Source organism: Mytilus galloprovincialis, chromosome 7 (assembly GCF_965363235.1).
Source record: "Mytilus galloprovincialis chromosome 7, xbMytGall1.hap1.1, whole genome shotgun sequence".
NCBI classification, from domain to species: Eukaryota; Metazoa; Mollusca; class Bivalvia; order Mytilida; family Mytilidae; genus Mytilus; species Mytilus galloprovincialis.
Genome location: NC_134844.1, coordinates 24,605,725 through 24,628,596, shown reverse-complemented (window position 1 = coordinate 24,628,596; position 22,872 = coordinate 24,605,725). Strand labels below are relative to the sequence as shown.

Here is a 22,872-nt window from a genome sequence, read left to right as displayed (position 1 = left end):
TACTAATTATATAAACTGGTAATAATCTAATCAAGTAATTAAATAATATATAAAGAAAAATTACTTAAATAACAGAACTTGGGAACCGTAGAAAAACACATTTAATTATCAACAAAGGGGTGATGATTGGAACTTACTGATACCATTAATCATTTTCTGAGGGTCGACACAGGGTGCAGCGAATTTGTTCTTATTTAACAGTATTATCTCGTCATTTTTTTCTGGGACGTAGCGATTTCTCAAATTTGTAAGGTAACAAACAGTCCTGCTGATGAAATGCTCTGGAACAGAGAAGGGAGAGTGAATAAGATTATTTTGCTTAAAAAGTAAGCCGTGGGGAAATGCTCTTGTTCATATATTCTACATGTACATTTGCTAGGAGGTATTTCAAAATGACAGTTAAACGGCAACATTGGAATCGTATTTTATTTTTTATTAATTTTGATTAATATATAATAATTTCCCGGGAGGCACTCACAATAAAATTTTGTTTTGTTTATTAACTTAAGAAAGCAAGAACATTCTAACAAGAAATCGATTAGTCGAGTATCATTTTGGTACTCGATATTCGGTACTACCGAGCGATACTCGAGTATTCGAGTACTCGTTGACATCCCTAATTCATACCCATTCATTGGCAATATGAAATAATATTGCTATGGGTGTTTTATACTTTTTTTACAACATAGGCACGTAACTGTATAAGATAACAACAGATTCAGACTGGAATATTGGACAACGGCTTCAATATTTGCTCGATATAAATTGTTACTATTCAATGACTCATGAATCAATGATACATTCAAATTGCTCATAGAAAGCATTCCCTATTGCAAGACAATCACAAGCGAAGAAGATCTTTATTTACAATAAAAATCATCACGAAATGGTAAACGATCACCTGGGACCGAACATAATACTAGTAGCCAAATGCATCTAACGTCAAATATGTTTGAGGGAGTTGGAACATTAGTTTCTTCCAAATTTCAAAATTTATAATATGAACGGAGAGTTGATTATGCTTATTGTTCCTCAACCACTATAAATTAAAGATGTCCCAAAAGTATATAATCAATTTAATCAATAATGTGTTTAACCTATATACGTATTTTTTTTTACGTTAAATTACTTTAGTTTATTCATAGAATTAAAACTTAAACAATAGCATTCAACATTTATTATAGCATGTATACCTTAACGAATCGTTATCAATATCTAGAATATTTAAAGCACCGTTTTACAATAAATACATAAACAACAATTCATAACTTTAAAATGTGAGATTTTAGATTTTAAATTAAATATCGACGTTGTGACGATTTAGTAGTATCATATGCATCCGTATGGTCGATATGATGTAAAAAGTAGGAAGGAATACATATATAACATGTACTTTCTTAAATTCATCGTTTTGTTTTGTCTTATTCCTGGGAGATATTTATGGTCAGCTGATTCTTACTGGAATAAATACTCATCTGAAGGAATTAACTATAATTCAGGTATGTATTATGTATTCATTGTCTGTTGAATTGATCCCAATGTAAATATAACGGAATTTGATGAGACTGTCATCAAAGTGAGAGGGTTAGCGATATAAAACCAGGTTTAATCCACCATTTTCTACATTTGAAAATGCCTGTACCAAGTCAGGAGTATGACAGTTCTTGTCCATTCGTTTTTGATGGGTTTTGTTATTTGATTTTGCCATGTGGTTATGGACTTTCCGAATTAGTTTTCCTCTAAGTTCAGTACTTTTGTGATTTTACTTTTTTTTATATGGAAAACCAATGTCGAATAAAAAGGGGCTACGTTCCAAAATAATTTGCAACAGGCAAAAGAATTAAGAAATACGTTAGCTGTGTTTCGCCTCCTGAAATCATTGGATTGCAAACTTAAACAAAATATCGACAACTTATGGATTTGTAGAAGTAAAAAAAGTGAGGCAACTAATGTTTTATATCATTAATAGACAATTTCAATCACTGAACCACCAGTAACATGTCAGGGATGGTATTTTCTTATATGAAGAAAATGTAATATTTCCAATGTTATACGTAGTACTTATATGTCTCATATTCTTGTAAACACTAGGCGATCAATAAACTGCATATTGTATTTTGTTTCAATCAAATGGTTGTAAACGGATAAACTTTTTAAAGATGATAATAAAAAGGATTATTTTTTGTGAAAATTTGTTTAATTTTATAATTTATAGATATTGGTTAATGTTTTGATAAAACTTTGTTGTATATTTAGTTCGCGATAGTTCTACGTTTAAATGTTCTAACTGAACAGCACTTAATGCTGTTCGGTTTGATTTTAAATAATGCATGCCACTTCATAATAAAAACTATAATGCCATTTTGTTTTTTTTCTTTGTTGACATAGTTCTTTGGTTTATAGTGATTAAGATTATAGCACAATGTTGTACACCTATACTTACATGTAACCTATTATGCATGTCTGTTTGTTAATATGAATGAATTTTATGCGACTGTCATACAGGTGACAGATTTAGCTAGTTACAAACCAGGTTTAATCTATTTTTTTTTAAATCTGGAAAAGTCAATACTTAGTAAGGGATATGACAGTTGTTTTACATTCGCATCATGTGTTTTGGCTTTTAGTTCTCTCATAATGAAAACTGTTTAAGACTTGAAAAAATCGAGTCCATGACACTACCAAATACAACATGTTCCTTCAAGACTTGTGCCACTTGTGAAGTATGGTCTGCGTGCCCTTCCAGAGCACCTGAGATCTTCACAGGTTTTTGTGTGTTGTAAGTTATTTATGTTGTGTTTTGTGTTCTATAGTTTGTCTATTTGTTATTTTTGACATATGAATTTGAATTTCCCTCTGGTTCTTTAGGCTCTTTTTTCAGTAAAGTATGTGAATAAGGAATAAATTACATGCTTCTCCTTTACATATTCAGTATTTTCCTCAGGTTTTGTCGTTTTCCCTAATGTTCGTAGCTTAAAATCAGAAATCAGTAAATTGTTGTCATGCTTTTTTACAAGTCTCACACTTTTTTCTCGCCTAACTATAATCTGAATATAAAATTTCATCAATATTAACAATTATCCTCGAATTAGATTGAGTCGATACTAGACCTGCTTCAGTAAAAAATGCGTCCCATTATGGAAGCTTATTGACTTTGATGATTGTGTAATAATATATGAAAAATCTAACACAAAAAGCTTCATTATAAAAGAATGCTCTCATAGATAGTTGAAATCTACTTCAGTGAAAAAAATCGTCATTTGTGGAAGCTTATTGACTTTGATGTTTGTGTAATTACATTTTGAAAATTTTACGCAAAAAATAAAACTTTGATATAAAAGAATACTCTGATAGGTAGTTGAGAACTACTGCAGTCAACAATTCGTCCATTATGGATGCTTATTGACTTTGATAGTTGTGTAATAACATTTTGAAAATTAAACACAAAAAACTTAAATATGAAAGAAGACCTTGATATGTAGTTGAGTAAGAACAAAAGGATAAAAGTATCTTATAAATCTTGTATGACATAAAGATCATGTTAGACAGAACGTCACTATAACCACAAAATAAAAGCATCTGAACATATCAATAAGCCCTTGATGCGCTGGCCTGCTCCGAAAATCTTGCCACAAACTTTCATTACTGTCGACAATCATCATCAAGATCATACAAATATTTAATTGCATGAAAGGGCATTATAAAACAATTAAATTAATTTTTATATATTGCGGACTTAAAATTCTAGATATTTCTGTGTTTACCGATTCTTATCTATATTTTTATTAAATTTTTATAGTTGTTCGTCAGGTAATGCAAACATATTTATCAACTTGAAGATATTTGGTTTGCATTTTCAACCATTGAAGTGTCAGTTTAAATTTCTACTAAAACAAATTTACTGCACTAAGACATGGATAAACTACATCCTTGTTCAATGTCAAACAAATAACTCATGTTACAGGGTATATATCAAACTATAATACTGGCCGTCGGTACAGCAGATTCTAAAGGTAACCCAGATTAAAATCTGCTGTACACGATTTCTTAATTTAATGTAGTCAAACTGCAATCGGGAACGTAGCCTCAAGTCTGAAGGACACGATAGCCAAAGCTAATTCATATATTTTCGTATATTACGTACCATTAGCTGGTTGTAAATGTATAGCAAGATCACAGAGTCATATTTTTTTTCTTCACTTGATTCAAATGCATTTTTAACCGAGAGAATCTGCGCACTAAAACATATTTGAGCATGGCAAATCAATTTCAGGAATTTTAGTCTTCCGACCGGTTATAGGCCCATTAAAATTTTGCACTATTTAACAAGTTTATAAACGATCCTTCCTCCTACTCAGAGATATATGTGTAACAGAAAAACATAAAATCAAACTGTTACATCAGTTGGAAATGGCTAGACTCATTATATATTGTATAAACCACGAAATTAAAAACCCATGAAATCTTATATAGAGACAAAACCACGAAATTTTGACCCCCACGAAAATTAATGTTTCTACAGTAGATCAGATGTTAACTTCTAAAAATTTCAGAGCATTTTTTTTCTACATGATCAACATTGTCTCCCATTGGAATTTCCAAACATTTACAGTAGATCTGTAAAAGGCTTTAAAATATTTATATTCCTACTTTTCCGAATCATCATGTTATATTTGCTAGTCTATTAATAAACATAAATGCATATTGCGTTGCTTGAATACTGATATATGTGTTTTATTTGTTCGTCTTAGTATATGGATTTTCTGGGATTGAGATTTGTGACTTAACGATGAATATTTTATCCAATATGTCTGTTTCACCGTTATTTGTGATTATCAATTCTCTTAGACAGACAGCCAGTCAGTTTTTTTAATTACATCTTTGCGTAATATAAAGAGTATTATTCTATTTCTACTGGAATGTGTCAGCATTTGTTTATTGATTCTCAATTTAAAACATAATACGTTGAAATAACCTTCATAAATAATTAAACCCGTAAATTGAACACAAGATATGATTGTACAAATAAATCTTTCAACGTTCAGATAGCTTCCTGGTTTACAAAGAGAACTCTATAATCGGAAAAGGTGGCAAAATACCTTTGAAAGAAATGAAGGATATATTACTATAACTTTGTGTAAAGTACTACGGGATAGATCTGCGAAGATTTGTAAAATTCTTATTTTATACTAATTGAATTGGGTGCCATAAATATGATGTCTTATATCTCCAATAAATCGACAAGAATGATAAAATAAAAGTTGCCAGATGTAACACAAAATCCTTAATTCTAAATATTCGTCATGTCCTTCTTATCCCACGATATAACAATGTCTGCCCAAGATTAATTTTATTTCAATCGACCAATAATGAGAAATCATCCCTTGCCAAATAAAGTGCGAAGTTGAGGAACATTGAGGGCCAGAGATTCCTAAACGTTTTGCCAAGTACAGCTAAGGTAATCTATCCCTGAGGTACAATTTTTTTTTCATACGTTCTTGTTCAAAGACCACAAATTAATAAGTCAATCAATCCTGCTATATACGATGAGTTTATTTGAACGTTTAAAATCGTTTCATAGTGTTATTATAGATCGAAGGTACGAAACATTATATGTTTTGTTTATTTACATTCGTATTATTAATAAAATTATGAAGATTAAATAATTAGATATGACTATATATTTGTGACTTAGTACATTAAGTATACTGTAATGAAATATTGAGGCATTTAATAAAACTTGATTCAAATCGTCATTGTTTTGCTGGTACAACGGAAAATAATAAATAAATGAGAAAAAACCTTTTGCAAAATATCCATGTGACCACAAATCATTGCCGTCGTTTGTATTATTTTCAAATTAGCATTACATAAATACTTTCATAACATGTTATCTTTACAACAATACAGTGACTTGTTTAAGAAACAGTCATTTATATGAATGTTATATTGTAAAGTGCAGTATTTATGTTAAGATCACGCTGTACAACTATTATCAACTGATTTTATTTTATTTCATATCTAAAATAGTTTATAATCCAACAAAGTTCTATTTTAAACACATTATTACATTTGGTGTACTTCGGAATGTATTTTTGATAGTTTTGATGCAAAAACATAAAGATATGTTTTCTAAACAGTTTTCACTTTTATTGGATTCATTAGAATAAAGACTTACAACTGTATCTTTTTAACTTGATTAATCTTAAACTGTATCTATCGTATGATCTCAAACAAAATATTTCCGTCTTCATATTGAAACGATGTCAGTAAAATTTATGAATTCAGTTATATTACCTAAACGGAATTAAAGTTGATTAACCCTATGTACTCCTGCTCTTACTTTTAATTTTGGCTGGCTTTACTCTTTAATTACTTTATGTTTGATTTGTCCTCCTAACTCGTTGTCCAACATTTTTTGTTTGATCGCAAATGATTATACTTTTGAATACGAAATGCCCTTCTGGTGTACCAAACTTTTAGCTTGATATATCTTATGAGTTTTTAGCATTAGACATCGCGATGCCGCTGTTGGTGAGAGTTTGTCCACAATCCTGTCACGACATCAGTGTTGAGAACTTCTGAGTTTCAATAAGTTCTCATTTACATATATTTGTTTTAAGTTAACTAACATTTGAGATTATGAAATACTTAGTTTTTCGAAACACTACGTTTTTGTTTATCTCCAAGCCTATCTTGCCTTAGTTGTTTCTGTAACAACCTTTAGTAATATTCAGTTGTAAAGCGCTTCAAGTTCAAAACGAGTTCAGTACCTTTATTGTGTTTTTTTCACCTTGACTTGTTTTAAATCTATCGATTGATTCATCATTTAAAGTGTAATTTATTGATACAGGTTTCATAGATAATTGAACACGCACAGTAAACGATAGATATGATAATACAAATAAAACTTCAGAAGTCAAGATGACTTCCTGGTTAACATTAAAATCAATATATAGAAAATGTGGCAAACTAATACCAATGAAATATATTTTGGTAGGCATCGTTGAACATTTAAAAAAAGATGACGTAATATGGTAATCGTATTACTCATACGTTCCAATTGATTAAAGACGTTTTGGTTTTTTTTCCTTCCAAATTCGGTTCATATCATTCGTTTTGGAGACGACAATACAAACTTCTCCTGATTTCAGTTTCACATTTGAACTATACACCACAATTTACGACAACAGATTCATTTGTGGTTCTTATAATGATAGATTTTACTTTTTAAAACGATAAAGTTCTTTTTGTCTTTTCTAACGGTTTATATATTTCCCAATTCGTTCGCTATGGCAGTGTCTGTATTTATATTTTATATTTAATCAAACGTAATCATTTAAATCATTGTTTAAATGATAATATAAATCAACTTTGATTTTTGATAAGCCCAAATTATTTTAAACTTTTGCTAAATTATTTGACAGTTTCAAAGAATCTATAGAACGTTCGGCTGTATATATAGAATTGTGATAAAAAACGGAATATAAACCAACATTATTTCTTTCGATATCATTGTTTTAAGAGTCCACAAGTTTAGACACTGTCTATAAATTCTCATTGATCATTTGAATATTTTTTTTTAAAGATTATCAATTTGACATTGTTGTGAGATCTTTGATAAAGTTTTTTTATTTGTACAGACATTGATTTTGTTTTGATTTATTTCAACACAGCTAAAACTGTATTGATGTACAGGCACGAAAACTTCATTTGTGTCTCATTTCAACACAATGCAATTATATTTTGACAAGGTCATGCTCGTCTTGGAATATTGATGGCTGCGAGTACTCCTACTTTGTGTTTTTTTCTTTGTGTTAAAACAGAGGTGGAATATTTTAAACAACATCCAACAAAAACATTACCTAAAAATCTAAGACTGACCAACACAAGCTAATCTAAGACTGACCAACACAAGCTAATCTAAGACTGACCAACACAAGCTAATCTAAGACTGACCAACACAAGCTAATCTAAGACTAACAAACACAAGCTATCAGTGGCTGCAATAACTCTTAAATCGGTATTTTTTGTCCGTGTGTTTGCGTTGAAATCTGACGAGTTGAATCAATTCCAAATTATGTGTTCAGTTTGTATGCATGCTGGTAATGGAAGCATTGAGCACTCACAAATATATTAAACCGACACATTTTAATGTGCATATCCCATGCCTGTTATACAGTGTTTCTTGTTTGTTTATGTTTGTCATATCTGTTGTGTGTTCACTGTTTTTAATAAATGAGGACTTATTTCTTGTTTGAATTGTTCCACATTTTGTAATGTTGGGGGTTTCAATGGCTTACTATACAGTATTCGTTTCTCTTAAGTGACGTACGGTTTATAATATATTTCAAAACTGACGTAAGACAAGTTAGAAACAGACAATGTTACACTGCAATACGTTAGAAATATACGGACAAATATTTCACGACAAGCTACAATAGTTATCAAAGGTACCAGGATTATAATTTAGTACGCCAGACGCGCGTTTCGTCTACACATAACTCATCAGTGACACTAATATCAAAATATTTATAAAACCAAACAAGTACAAAGTTAAAGAGCATTGAGGAACCAAAATTCCAAAAAAGTGTGCCAAATACGGTTAAGGTAATCTATGCCTGGGATAAGAAAATCCTAGGTTTTTCGATAAATTTCAAGTTTTGTTAACAGGAAATTTATGAAAATGATCACTTTATTGAATATACAAACAAACACATTATGGCAAGGACAGATAAATAACGTCAGATCTAATAATATTTTAAGGTTCATACATTAATGTCAAATCCAAGACTATACGTCAACGAATATACAAAAATATATCGGTCTATATATCAGACGTCAAGGTACAGATTATTCTTGAAGAACAAACATTACAAAAACGATAGAGATTACGGCAAAATCACACGAACAGCAAAATTAATAAAAAGTACATACATATTATTAAACAAAATTTTTAATTTATACTGTGTAACTCTTCATATAAATTAATTCGATTCAATTGATAAGTTGTTTAATCACAAATATAGAAACAAACTCAGCATTGTTTTCTGTACTTAAACTAATGACTTTGTACAATTTTAAACAATAATGAAAATAATACATCCCATGAAAGTCGTAATTCATTTCCTATTCTCATTATTGACAGCACCAAACATTGTTTTCGTTTGTGATTTAACAAACATAAAACTATTAAGCATAGTGGAATAATATTGTCGAACCATTTAATAAACTTCATTTGAAACGCCATTTTATTTGCTGTTTCAATAGAAAATAATAAATAAACGAGGAAAAGTACTTTGATAATGATCCATTAATAAAACATAAACACACATTTGTCTATTTTTATATTCATCTAACAAATTATCCACACTTTCTCGCCGTCATCAGTATTATTTTCAAATTTACTTTACATAACACTTTTTCAACCCATCTCCTGTTTCCAACAGAACAATGTTTTATTTAATATATTACAGTTTATAGGGATGTAATATTGTAAATTAAAAAACTTTGGTTAAAACTATCCCATATAACTACAATTAACTGACTTGACGAGCTTTTGATATTTGAAATAGTCTTTCTGCCATATTTAAAGATTCATCTTAAACAATTTACTTCTACGGAAACTGTTATTGGTTGTTTCGAAGCTGATACATAAAAATATTTTTCAAAACAGTGTTTACTTTTATTGGATTCGTGTACAATTAATCACAGACTGAAACATTTTTTCATCTTGATAACACTTTGAACTATTTCGTGCAATGTCAAATATTAAATTTTGTCACATAATGTTCTTAAACAAAGTCCTCTAACACTAAACAAAAATGATTCAAGTTGTTTATTAAAAAATTAACGGGTTAAACAATGGAAATCCTATGTAATACTGCTCTTTTCTGATGTTTTTGATTTCCTTTAAATTTGATTTTGGCCTTCAAAATTTTAGATTTGAACACCTCTGATAAATCTTATGATGCAGATGTCATAATCTGTCAGGATGAGTTATTCCAATGAAAAATTGAATGCTTCTTTTTGTAAATTCATTTGGGTGTAAAAGGGCTGACCGCAGTACAATTTAAATGAAGCGCGGAAGCATTCAATACGTAAAATTACATTTTTTCGATATGATCATGAAAAATCAATTTTTATTATTTATTTATTTACCATGTTCACGGCATAACCTGTGCACCTTTTTGTGATAGCACGTGTCATCATGAATGTAATCTTCAAAGGGATATGAAGGTGAATTTTAGTATGACGCACAGGCATCGTTATCCAATAAAACTAACAGATTCTTCTGAAACATACATGTAAGGTAATTAATATATTATAAAGCACTACTCTGGGTAATTCATACCAACATTAAAATAAAAACAGTATAAAAAGATAATCAAAGTATGTTTCTTACATGATTATTAATTTCAAAAAAAATTATATACATATCCACTATGTCTCACTAAAAAATTATAGTGTGATGGTGAATTTTTTTAATCTGCTATTAAAGTCTGAATTTTTCCCTTTATGCAATTTGTGGTACATAATCAACTTATTGAAATGTAAGTTATAGAAAAAATGTGTTTTTTAAATAGAAAAAAAAGTGATTTTTATGAACAGGAACCATGGCGAAAGCAATAGCTAGTATGTGTGTTTTAGCAACTTATTTTCACGTTTTATTGAATATGATCAAAATGGCAAATACGCGTCTGGCATATCAACCTTTAAGCCTGGTAACTTTGTTAAATACTAATTTTTCAAAAATATGAAGATAATAATCAATCAAATAATGAAAATGTCTCTTAAAAAAAACCCACCTAAAATGTTGAAGTGTTTGAAAGTGTCATATCACTCACGCGTTTAAAGGGGGGAAAACGGTTGATAATTTATTAAACAAGGATTGGCATAAATATTTCTCAACACATTAAATTACCTGGTAAAAATGATCCGTGATAATCTTGTCCGTTTTCTCGGACAAGGAAGTTCACGTCGTACATTTCGATAACTATTGGTAATTAGTGATATTATTCAAATATTTTCTACGGAATCCATGTTAATTCATTTGGTTGTTGTATAAAATATGACTTTACTAACATTAATCCTAATATTCTGTAAGATTTTTTTCTTACAATTTTATTTCCCAAATACATGAATATGCAGTCATCAAATATGAAGAAAAAATTTGTTTGCTGCTCACTTTCAAAATAAAGAATTTTCCATAAAATAAGTATATATTAATAGGGGATAATTTGAGGAATCAAAAAGCAAAAAACATATAGGCGTCAATGTGCTTGTTTTCGAGATATGTTATAAAGTATTGCAAACTAACATTATTTGTAATATCTTGCATTAGGACAGGTTTCGTTTAGTTGAGTGATTGTTATGAACGTTTTTCCTTAACTTAAGTTACTTTGTCTAAAATGAATAAATAATTTAACTTAAACCGCTCCAATAACTGAAATAAGTTAAACAAGCGACTTGCATAAAAACAAATTTACTTGCAAGTCTTCAAGAGTAGTATAATCGACTGTTTTACAGACCAATAAATAAATGAAATAAACAAAAAAATACGGTATTGCCACAAAATTTCAAAATCCTGTTACATAAAAAAAATCTGTATTAACACTGATTTATTGCATTTCACACTTTAAAAAAAGGATAACAGTGTTAATTTGAAAATGTTAACCAATATTCTTTCCTAAATGGGAACTAAATAGGAAAAGAAAAAAATTATCAAGTAAATTTCTATTTTTTTTTTATCCATTTACATTTACCTATCAGATACAAGAAAATGATAACTAGGATACACAAAAATGTATTCAAAAGTGATTGTTATCAAGGATTTACTTTTATTAACTGCAATAAACAATAAGAGTTAGTTTTCAAATTTAAATATCCTATGTAACTTTAAATCAAATGTTGATTTGTTTAGTTTGGAAATTTACGATTTAAATACAATAAATGTGCACTCGGGTGCAATAGGCCGCTATACGACCTTTTACTATAGCTAACCTTTATTTGACACTTTTAGTACTTTTCTATTATAATAGTGTGCAATGTATCGACTGGCGTTGTGCTTGTTATTTTGTCCACCTTTAGTGAACAGTTTGTGGACTGCACATAATTATTGGAACACTAGGTATTCCTCTCAAGGAATCAGTTACAATTCCGGTAAGCAAACAATTATTGTTTTGGTCAGAAGCATTTTTTTTTTTGCAGATTATATAGTTCATAACATTTTTTGTATCTTACTATAAACCTCTATATACATGGAAGTTTTTCAAGAACTTTTGCTTTTTTTCAACTTTTTTTTTATTAAGCTTGCAATATTTTTAACCAAGATATTTTAAATAAGAATGGTATAACTGTTCTGGACTAAAAGACTTGGCATCGACATTAGTGTGTTAGAATATCATCAAAGATACCAGGCTTAAGATTTACTGTACCAAATGCGTTTTTTTTTCTATATAAAACTCATCAGTGTCGTATAGCAGGTATAGGGAAACCAATAAAATTGCGGTATGCGGTTTGGGCTTTGTGCATTGCTGAAGACCCCACGGTGACCTATAGTTGTTAATTTCTGTGTTATTTTGGTCTCTTGTGGAGAGATGTCTCATTGGCAATCATACAGCATCTTCTTTTTTATATATAATACCAATTTCAAAGAAGAAGAACAGTTAAAAGGAAAAACTCCAAAGATGGTTGTGTCACATCTGGTTTGAGATATATATGCCTAGAGTACCAAACATTGATGCGTTGAGAGATTAAAACAACAAAGTTACCAAAAATGATTGTATCAAAAATATTTTATGTCCGCAGAAGACTGATTGAAGGCTAGCTATCTATAAAGCAATGATTTTGTCAAGTTTGACGGACTTTTTAAATCTATAAAAGAGTTCTGTATCTTGTTTATTACATGTTTGTGTTACACTTGAAGGAAACATATATTTATGTTTCAGTGCAAGTATATTCCCATTTAGCATAAAGAGAAACCAAACTCGAAAGTAGTGCAAAAAAGACAAATTTGCTGTTTATTTATTTAATAACACACTACTAGTATATAAAAGTTATGTTCAAAGACAAATCTGTTCTTGTTGCTTTTGTTGTCATTGACATATATAGTGATTAAAAAATACATAAAAGCAAATACTGTCCTTCATAATGTGAATGGCTGATATACATCAAAATAACAATATCATCGTCAATGAAATATGTGTTCAAAAGAGGTGAAATAACACATCAAATCTACTCAAAAGAAGAATACGATCATTTTGTTGATTTTGCGATTAAGTATTCGAAGTTATAATATTTGGTTGTTAAACAATGTCTTTTAAAATTGAAAATAAAATAAGACATAAATTGTAAACTATATTAATAGTTAAAATAAAAATTAGAAGATATCTAACACAAACACATTTTAGCTTAAGTTTAATTGGTTGATGACAGATATCGAAATAGCTAGAAAATTATTATTTAGACACAAAAACGGAGGAGTAATAATTTATAAGTGATTTTTTATATAAAGATCAAATGTCTTTATGTGACTTAGAAAATAAGTTCTTGTATTTTACTGAATCAAAGTATAAAAAAATATCAATTTAGATTGGTTAAGAGGTTCCAAAATGAATGAAACGTTATGACCATATGTGGAAGTATTTCATGAACCAACTTGTCTAAAATCTTACAATTTTAAAATCCTGTTTAAATAGAGGATATATTATGACAATAGTATACATTGTTTTAGGTATTGGCTTATTCCTTCTTGTGCATTTGCACCAACAAAAATATTTCAATGGTGGAATTTTTAACTTCTTAATAAATTAACAACTCTGTTTCTGAATTAACCTATGGGAAGAAGTTCTTATTACATATACGTGTTAATAAAACAATAAGGTAGTTGTTATGTAACGATTACATTTAAATTATCTAAATTAATCAGTCTTTATGTGTATTTTATTTCCTTAATTTATAAAGTGTTATCGGTTCTATTATATCAAATATGTGTCACTGATAATAACAAGTACTTGAGATAGTCAGAAATTTCCCGATCACATCCGTCATACAAGTGAGAGGTTTAGCTAGCTAAAAAACAGGTTTAACCCCCCATTTTTACAGCAGAAAATGCCCGTACCAAGTAAGGAATATGACAGTTGATATCCATTCATTGCTGTGTGTGAGTTTTTTTATTAGGGACTTCCCGTTTTGAATTTCTCTGAGTTCGGTATTATTTTTTTAATACTTTTTTTTACATTCATGACTTATCGGTATAGTTCATCTGTCCATTATACAATGATTGGTGCCCTTTTTGGATCTAGAAAAGATCGGCCCATGAAGTACTCGATTCATCCCAAATTTATTAATTTTTGTTCTTTTTCATTTTTTATACCTTTTTTTTTATTTTGTTAATACATATTTTTTATGCGTATTGTTTTACGATTATTGCTTTGTCTATCCTTTGTTTGTTTGTTTGTTTGTTTCCATTTTATCATTTTTAGATACTATAAATCTTATAAAACTGCAAAATGGATGTTGGAATGGATTACATAATTGTTTTATTCTTCTTATTGTTGCAATTATCGTATATAGAATCTGGATTCTTATTTTTCTCTTTTCAATTACTTTTTGAAAACATTCATTTGTGAATTGAATGTTAAGATACCGTTTATCAAATTATAAACTGTATGTATTGGTTCCATCGCTTCTTCAGGTGAACAGGCTCTTTATTAAAGGTTAAATTAATAAATTCGTACAGATACTTCAAATAAGTGCCAGAATGTATTTGAAATTTGCATTTCCACTAATAAAACTTTTCTAATATTTCAATGGTGTGTTTTTGAACTTCTTAAATTTTTAAAGCTGCTGATGATTAAACCAAATGTACAACTTCTTCCGATTGTGAATCAACCCCTGAGAAAAAGTTCTTAGTACATATAGTAGTTAATAAGGGAAATGATATGTAGCGATAATCCTCATAATATGTCTTTCAGGTGTCTTTTATTTCTTTAACTTAATAAAGCGTAATCGATTCTTGTGGTTTATATATGTGTAACTGATAATTCCGCTATATAGATGATGTTCTTTCACTAAATAATTCAAAATTTGGTGACTATGTGGAACGCACCTATCCAATCGAACTAGAGATAAAGGATACTAAAGATACAGTTAAGTCGGCCTCATATCTTGACTAACATCTAGAAATTGACAATGAGGATCGATTGAAAACAAAACTTTACGACAAAAGGGAAGATTTTAGCCTTCCAATTGTGAACTTTCCACTTTTCTAAGTAGCAATATTCTAGCAACACCTACATACGGGGTATATATCTCCCAATTGATACGATATTCCCGTGCTTGCATTTCCTATCATGATTTTCTTGATAGAGAGTTGCTACTCACTAGGAAGCTATTAAACCAAGAGTTCCAAATGGTGAAGTTAAAATCATCCCTTCGTAAATTTTACGGACGCCATCACGAGTTGGTTGACCGTTATGGAATAACCGTTTCTAAAATGATATCGGATATATGTTCCTAACGTCGTAACTACAATTCCCTTTCCTTTCATGAATGTGACCTACCGCATTAGACTATTTACCGGATTTGTTATCACATAAGCAACACGACGGGTGCCACTATGTTTTTTAGTTTTTAGTTTTCTATGTTGTGTCATGTGTACAATTGTTTGTTTGTCTTTTTAATTTTTTAGCCATGGCGTTGTCAGTTTATTTTCGATTTATGAGTTTGACTGTCCCTCTGGTATCTTTCGTCCCTCTCTTATGAAGTACCCGACTTCATTCCAAATTTATAAAAAGTGATTCATATCGTATTAAGGTTGTTTTTTTTTTTGTTTTTTTTTCTCATTATGTTATTAATTCAATTTCACTTTTTTAACGAATATGGCTTTGCCTTTAGAAATATGTTCACATTTGGTCATGTATTATAGACTAAAAGTCTTATAAAACTGCAAAATGAATTAATGGTGGAATGTGATTGGATCTTTGTTTTGTTGTGTTTTTTTCATGTTATTGTTGCACATATCGTAGAATCTGAATCCTTATTTTTCTCTTTTCAATTACTTTTGAAAGTGTTCCTTTGTGAATTGAATATAAAGATACGGTACCGTTTATCAAATTAAAAACTGTATGAATTGATCCCAGAGTTTCTTCAGGTGAACGAGCTCTTGATTAAAGGTGTAATTTATCAATTCGTGCAGTTACTTCAAATATGTGGTGGAATGTAATTGTAAATCAGTAAATAAAACTTTATAGTATTTACATAATTACTACTGTTTCTTACCACAGTGCATTGGTTTATTTCTCTTGTCTAACCTTAAGACAATTCATAATTGAAAATTGTTTAAATTAAAAAAAAGTGATATGAATTAGACAACTCAACAATTAAATGAAATGATCTAATTATAGAGTGTTATCTCATATATCTCAGTGAACTTGAGATTAATGATAATGCTGAAACGAGTTCTCCATCTTGATTTTTCCCTCGATATTGACACAGATGAACGACTAAGTCATGTCAGTATCTATGAAAAACGTGATAGTTCACAGATATGACGTGTATGTGTCTCATATCACTTGAGGTATGAATTCGTAGTCTTATATCCATCGACAAGAAAACAATGTTATCTGCAAATATTCCGATTGTGTCCTATAGCGGATTGTAATATTTTTATTGTTTGAGTACTCACATGGCGATTGCTGCACGCATAGCATAAGACTGAAATGGATTATTGTCTGTCTAAAACATTCCTTGTTTCTATTCTCATTTTCATTATCGGGATATTTCAATTTATGATCGACAACAATTTGTCACGTTTGGAGGACTTGATGTTCAACAAACACTCGAGAATGAAAAGAAGCTATGTTAAACATTTTCTTTGAACTAACGCTCTGCTATACAGATGGTATAAAAAAGAAGATGTGGTATGATTGCCAATGAGACAACTCTCCACTAGAGACCAAAATGACACAGAAATTAACAACTATAGGTCACCGTACGGCCTTCAACAATGAGCAAAGCCCATACCGCATAGTCAGCTTTAAATGGCACCAAATAACAATGTAAAACAATTCAAACGAGAAAACTGACGGCTTTATTTATTTAAAAAAATGAATGAAAAACAAATATGTATTACATAAACAAACGACAACCACCGAATTACAGGCTCCTGACTTGGGACAGCACACACACACAAATTTACCCCAAGGAACATACTTTAAATAAATCAAATTTATACGGTAATAACTGTCCTTTCCTGGATTTAGATATTTCGGTTTTAAACGGGAAACTCCACACTAAAATTTACGACAAAAGGGACGATTTTTCGTCTCCTATTGTTAATTTTCCGTTTTTAGTTGGTGATGTTCCTTTGGCACCATCTTACATTGTTTATATTTCACAGCTCGTTCGCTATGCTCGTGTCTGTTGTGACGTTTCTGATTTTAACGAACGCAATCTATGTATTACTGGTAACTTATTACACCAGGGATATTGTTACCATAAATTACTTAAAACCTTTACTAAATTTTTCCATAGATATAAAGATTTGGTTTTGAAGTTTGGTTGTACCCTTAGGAAACTTATTTCAAACGGAATAGCACATCCTCATTTTTATGGAAATGTTGTTAACCGTGCCCGGAAATTTAGAACTGATCCTTGTAAACTTATCGCTCCTTTAAATAAACTTATTCTAAAAGGTTACCAATTCAACACTGTAATAAGATCATTGAATATTGTTTTTATTGGTATATTGATTTTGATATCAGTAAATTTAAAGCCAACAAAATATTACTAGTATGTTATATACATATATATATATTCATGGATCTACAATGAATCTGTCGATACCTGTAACTTGGCATTGCACAAGGTCATGTTTTTCTCTGACTGTTTATGACGTCTTTACACTTAATCTATTGGATGTTGGATATGTACGGATAGATAGTTTAGTCTTAGATGCATTATTTTTTTATTAGTTGTTAGTGTCTTTGAACTACCTGTCAGATAACTGCGAGTACTCTCAGATATGTTCCTAGTGACTTTTTGTTGTCGGAATGTACAAGTACCCGGCCACGTCCACTTGTATTTTTTTCCATCTGATGAGTTAAGCCTTTTTCAACTGATTTTTATATAGTTCGTTCTTATTTTGTACTGTTATGCCACTGTCCCAGATAAGGGGCAGGGTTGGGATCCCGCTAACATGTTAAATCCCGCCACATTATATAAAAAAGAAGATGTAGTGGTATGATTGCCAATGAGACAACTGTCCACAAGAGACCAAAATGACACAGACATTAGCCTTTTTTTTTTAATTGTATCTATCTGTTATCAGAATTTGAATACAGTACACAATATGAAGTTGGTTGTACGAACAAAACGTTTCTATGTTGAACATAGATATAGGAAGATGTGGTATGAGTGCCAAAGAGACAACTCTCCATCCAAACAACAATTTATAAAAGTAAACCATTATAGGTCAAGGTACCGTCTTCAACACGAAACCTTGGCTCACACCAAACAGCAAGCTATAAAGGGCCCCCAAAATTCACAAACAGACGACAACTACTGTACATCAGATTCCTGACAGGACATGTGCAAACATTTGCAGCGAGATTAAACGTTTTAATGGTACCAAACCTTCTCCCTTTTCTAAAACAATAGTATAACATCACAACATAGAAAAACACACTATAAAATATCAATTGAAAGGCTTAACTCAATCAAAAAACGCAAATTAACACACAATGAACGAATAAATTTGATCTTCTATAGAGGTATATTTTGAACATTGCAAACGCCAAATAAATATTACATAGAATATATGATTGATTCATTATACAATCTGTATTTTTCTTATTTCAGATGACTCTGAAAATGGAATGTGGTCAGACGATGGCAGTCCATACCTGCCAGACAGTAACTGGGGCAAATCCTGTTCTGGATGTACATGTCAGTATAAGCAAAGTTCATTAGAAAAACTCGGAACATGTACAGATAGCATGTAAGCATATAAAGGAAAGGCAAATTGACTTATTTGGAATACTACATGCACATTTGCGAGTCATGAATTATATAATTAAGAGGCTGTCCAAGGAAAACTCAGGCAATGGTTGGCACATCATGGGACTCAGATTTCAATGAAACTTTACATGAAGTCTATTAAAGACATGAAATGAAAAAAAAAATGTCGGGGAAAAAAATTGTGCACGGTTGCCATGGCAACACGAGCATCATCATTTTGGCCTTTGAAACAGCCAAGAAAAACTGATTTTTACTACATTTTCAATTCAACATTACTTCTTAATCACAATTTGAAGAGCTTAACTATATTGATACAAGATAATATCCACCTTAGTGTCTTTATTCCATAAATTACTTGTTATAATCAATATATTGACAAAGGAAAAAAAAACACCTAATAAGGACATCCAAAACGCCAATTGTTCATTTTGCCAAAATCAGCCATTTTTGAAGTCTTCTGGAATTCCATCCATGGTAAATATTGGAAATGTACCATATAGAGCTAACAGATTATCATATTCTTTAATAAAAAGAACAAAAAATTTGGTGGGATCACATTCCTGTAAGGCTAAAAAAAACCGGAACAGCATACCCCTCTCAGCTCAAAAAACAGCTTCAAACTGTATTATTGCCAGATCAAACTTTTACACATTCATGCATATTTTTCTTTTAATAAAGTCAAATCTCATTATTCTTAATGAAAGGGGTATCAGTAACTTCAAAATTAATAACTGCTTTTCATGTTTAATATATTTTAACATGGGTGCAGCCTCAATTTCTACATGGATAAGATCACGATACAAGATGATCATGTATTTAAATTACACACAAACTCACAAATAAGCAAATAGTGATGGCAAAGATTTATTTTTATTCCATAGATCAATCTTATATTTAAACAAGGTTCAAGATAAGTTGAAAAAAACACAATATTGCAAAAATTACAGAATAAAATAGGCAAGGAAAGTATCGGTGAACTTCACATGCATACCCATTTCTAAGACCAATCGCAACAAATTCTATTTTCTTTAGCAATGATTATTGTATGTACATGCACTACAAATCTATAAACTAAGAATTTAACAATGACCTCCTTAAACTTGCAGTCAGGTGCAAGTATTTATTCCATGTTTCTTGTCTCTCAATTTACAGCAATAAAAGTCTAAATGGTACCATAGTGCACAAGCAAACTTCCATTCAAAAACTAATTTCTGAAATATTTTTATCATGTTTAGTAATTGAAACCTTGACCTTTAACAAGCAAAGTAAGTGTAAATTATAACAATTCTTACATACTAGACATTTTAACCATATCATCAAGTTTCTTTTGATAAAATGTAAAGTTTTTGAGATTTATTGTCTGAAACCCACGTGTAATTTCATTTTTTGTGCCTGTGACCTTTTGACGAAATTTACCCTAACTAGCAGTCAGAGCTCTGACATAAACAAGTCAGAATAAAATGACTTCCATAGGTCAGATATAATTTGATGTAAGTGTTGTCTCCCTTCTTGCACCCAACAGAATATGACTTGTACAGGTCAGTTTATGTCAGACTTTAATTTATCATAAAATGACTTCCACAGGTCAGCTTTTGCATAAAATATTGTGACTTAATATCTTCATATTCTAATAAGATTTATGTCCCTTTTTAATGCATTTTGACTTAGAGAGGTCATTTTTGTTCTGACTTGAAGCAGTCATTACTACCACTTTGTTATCAATCTCCATAAAAATATAGTGATTACTAGTTTCGAATCAAAGAGTTTAAAAAGTGGGGCTCATCATACCTTCTTCTTTCCAGAATCTTAACATAATATATTTATCTCATCAAATTCAATCATTTCAAAATACAAACAAAAACCAAAGCAGAAAAAATGGATCATACAATTTTCTGTCAATATCAAAAGATTTACAAAATACAATATTGGATACATTTACTAGTACCATGACAATACTTCAAATTTACCAAGGAAAAAATAAGGGATCTATTCTCATTCACTTTTAGCTAAATTTATCAAGAGCAAAACATTTATTATTTTAATATTTCATTGAGCATGTTGAGGTAAATTTTGTTGTGCAAACTGACTCAAACAAGTCACACTATGTTCTGACTTCAAAGAGTCAGTCAAAACTAAACTTATTTCAACCTTTAAGTCTATTACTGTCATATTGATTTAAAAATGTATGGGAAAGCCAGATATAGGACAGAGGAAATATTAAAGGTCCCCTAAAGTCACAATGAGGACTATTAAAAAATATTTGGTATATTCAATATTTAAATGCATTTTCTTTTAAACAGGTCAAATCATGGTTTGACTTAAAACAGTCAGCCCAAAACTAAATTTATTGAAATTTTTAGAGTGGGGCACTGACATATGATATTAAATGAAAGTATGGGAACGTCAGAACATAAGAAATATATGTAAGATCCCCTAAAATAAATAACCATTTGACTTAATTGTTTCTAAACATTTATCAAATAAATTTACAAATGGCAGATTCAGAAGCAGGGCTTAAAGGAAGTACACCTAGCTTTGATTGGAAAATTTGTTCTGCAATCTGACTTGAACAGGTCAAATGGGCATGTTCGGACAAATTGACTTAAACTGGTCAAATCATGTTCTGACTTAAAAGAGTCCGTCAAAAACTAAATGGCTTGCAAAGTTCTGTAAAAGTCGTGCATTATCATGATTGTGATGTGATTGTTAGAATGTATGGATACAAGTAGGGAAAAAAATCACAAAAAATTAAGTCACAATTATAAGAACTATATATATAAAAGATAATTTGGTATATTTTTGATATCTTAATATTTCATTGAGGTAAATCCTGTTGTGCAAACTGACTTGAACAAGTCACATTATGTTCTGACTTCAAGGAGTCAGTAAAATACTATACTTTAATTAAGTATTGCAACTTTAAGTCTGGGATTGTCATATGCATTTAAGAATGTATAAGAAACTCAGATAAAAGACACCCAATAATAAAGTCACCAAAATGTGGACTATAAAAAAGTGTATTTGGTATACTATTATTTAATATTCAAATGTATTTTGTTAACAAATTTCTCCAAATTATTTTAAAATTTTATTATATTTCTGTATTTTCATGACTTTTTTTCTGTTAAATTAACATTTGGAACTTTCGGTTTTAAAAAACATTATTTTAAAAACCATTTGACTGAATTGTTTTTAAAAAAAAATTATGAATTAATTAACTCAACAGTAGCAGATTCAGATATGGAGGGGGCTTAAAGGAAGAAGACTTAGTTTTGATTGGACATTTTTTTTCTGTCAACTGACTTTAACAGGTCAAATCGTGTTCTGACTTCAAAGGGTCAGTCCCAACTAAACTTATTTAAACTTTTAAGTCTAGTTTTTTCATATTGATTTAAAAATGTACGGAAAAACCAGATAAAAAAGACAGACAAAATAAGGTCCCCATACGGCGCAATAATGAGGACTATAAAAAAGTTTATTTGGCATATTCAATATTTAAATGTATTTTGTTTTAAACAAGTCAAATTATGTTCTGACTTCAAAGAGTCCGTCAAAAACTTCACTTTAGCTAATTATTATTGTTTTAAACAAGTCAAATTATGTTCTGACTTCAAAGAGTCCGTCAAAAACTTCACTTTAGCTAATTATTACAACTTTTTAGTCTGGCATTGTCATATGCATTTAAGAATGTATGGGAAAATCAGATAAAAGACACCCAATAATAAAGTCACAATAATGAGGACTATAAAAAAATGTGTTTGGTATATTTTATATTCAAATATATTTTGTTTACAAATTTTATCAAATCATCTTTAAATTTTATTATATTTTTGTATTTTCATGACCTTT

The 22,872-nt window shown here is 30.0% G+C and overlaps 1 protein-coding gene across 1 annotated transcript in view; it reads left to right on the top strand.

Moving 5' to 3' along the window:
* Positions 1-1,287: 1,287 nt before the first annotated feature.
* LOC143082611 (uncharacterized) overlaps positions 1,288-22,872 on the top strand; it is a 125,680-nt gene continuing 104,095 nt past the window's right edge. The window contains exons 1-2 of the mRNA XM_076258374.1: positions 1,288-1,499; positions 18,865-19,003. Coding sequence (XP_076114489.1) covers positions 1,334-1,499; positions 18,865-19,003 — 305 coding nt within the window. The 5' untranslated portion in view covers positions 1,288-1,333. The remainder of the gene's footprint in view (positions 1,500-18,864; positions 19,004-22,872) is intronic.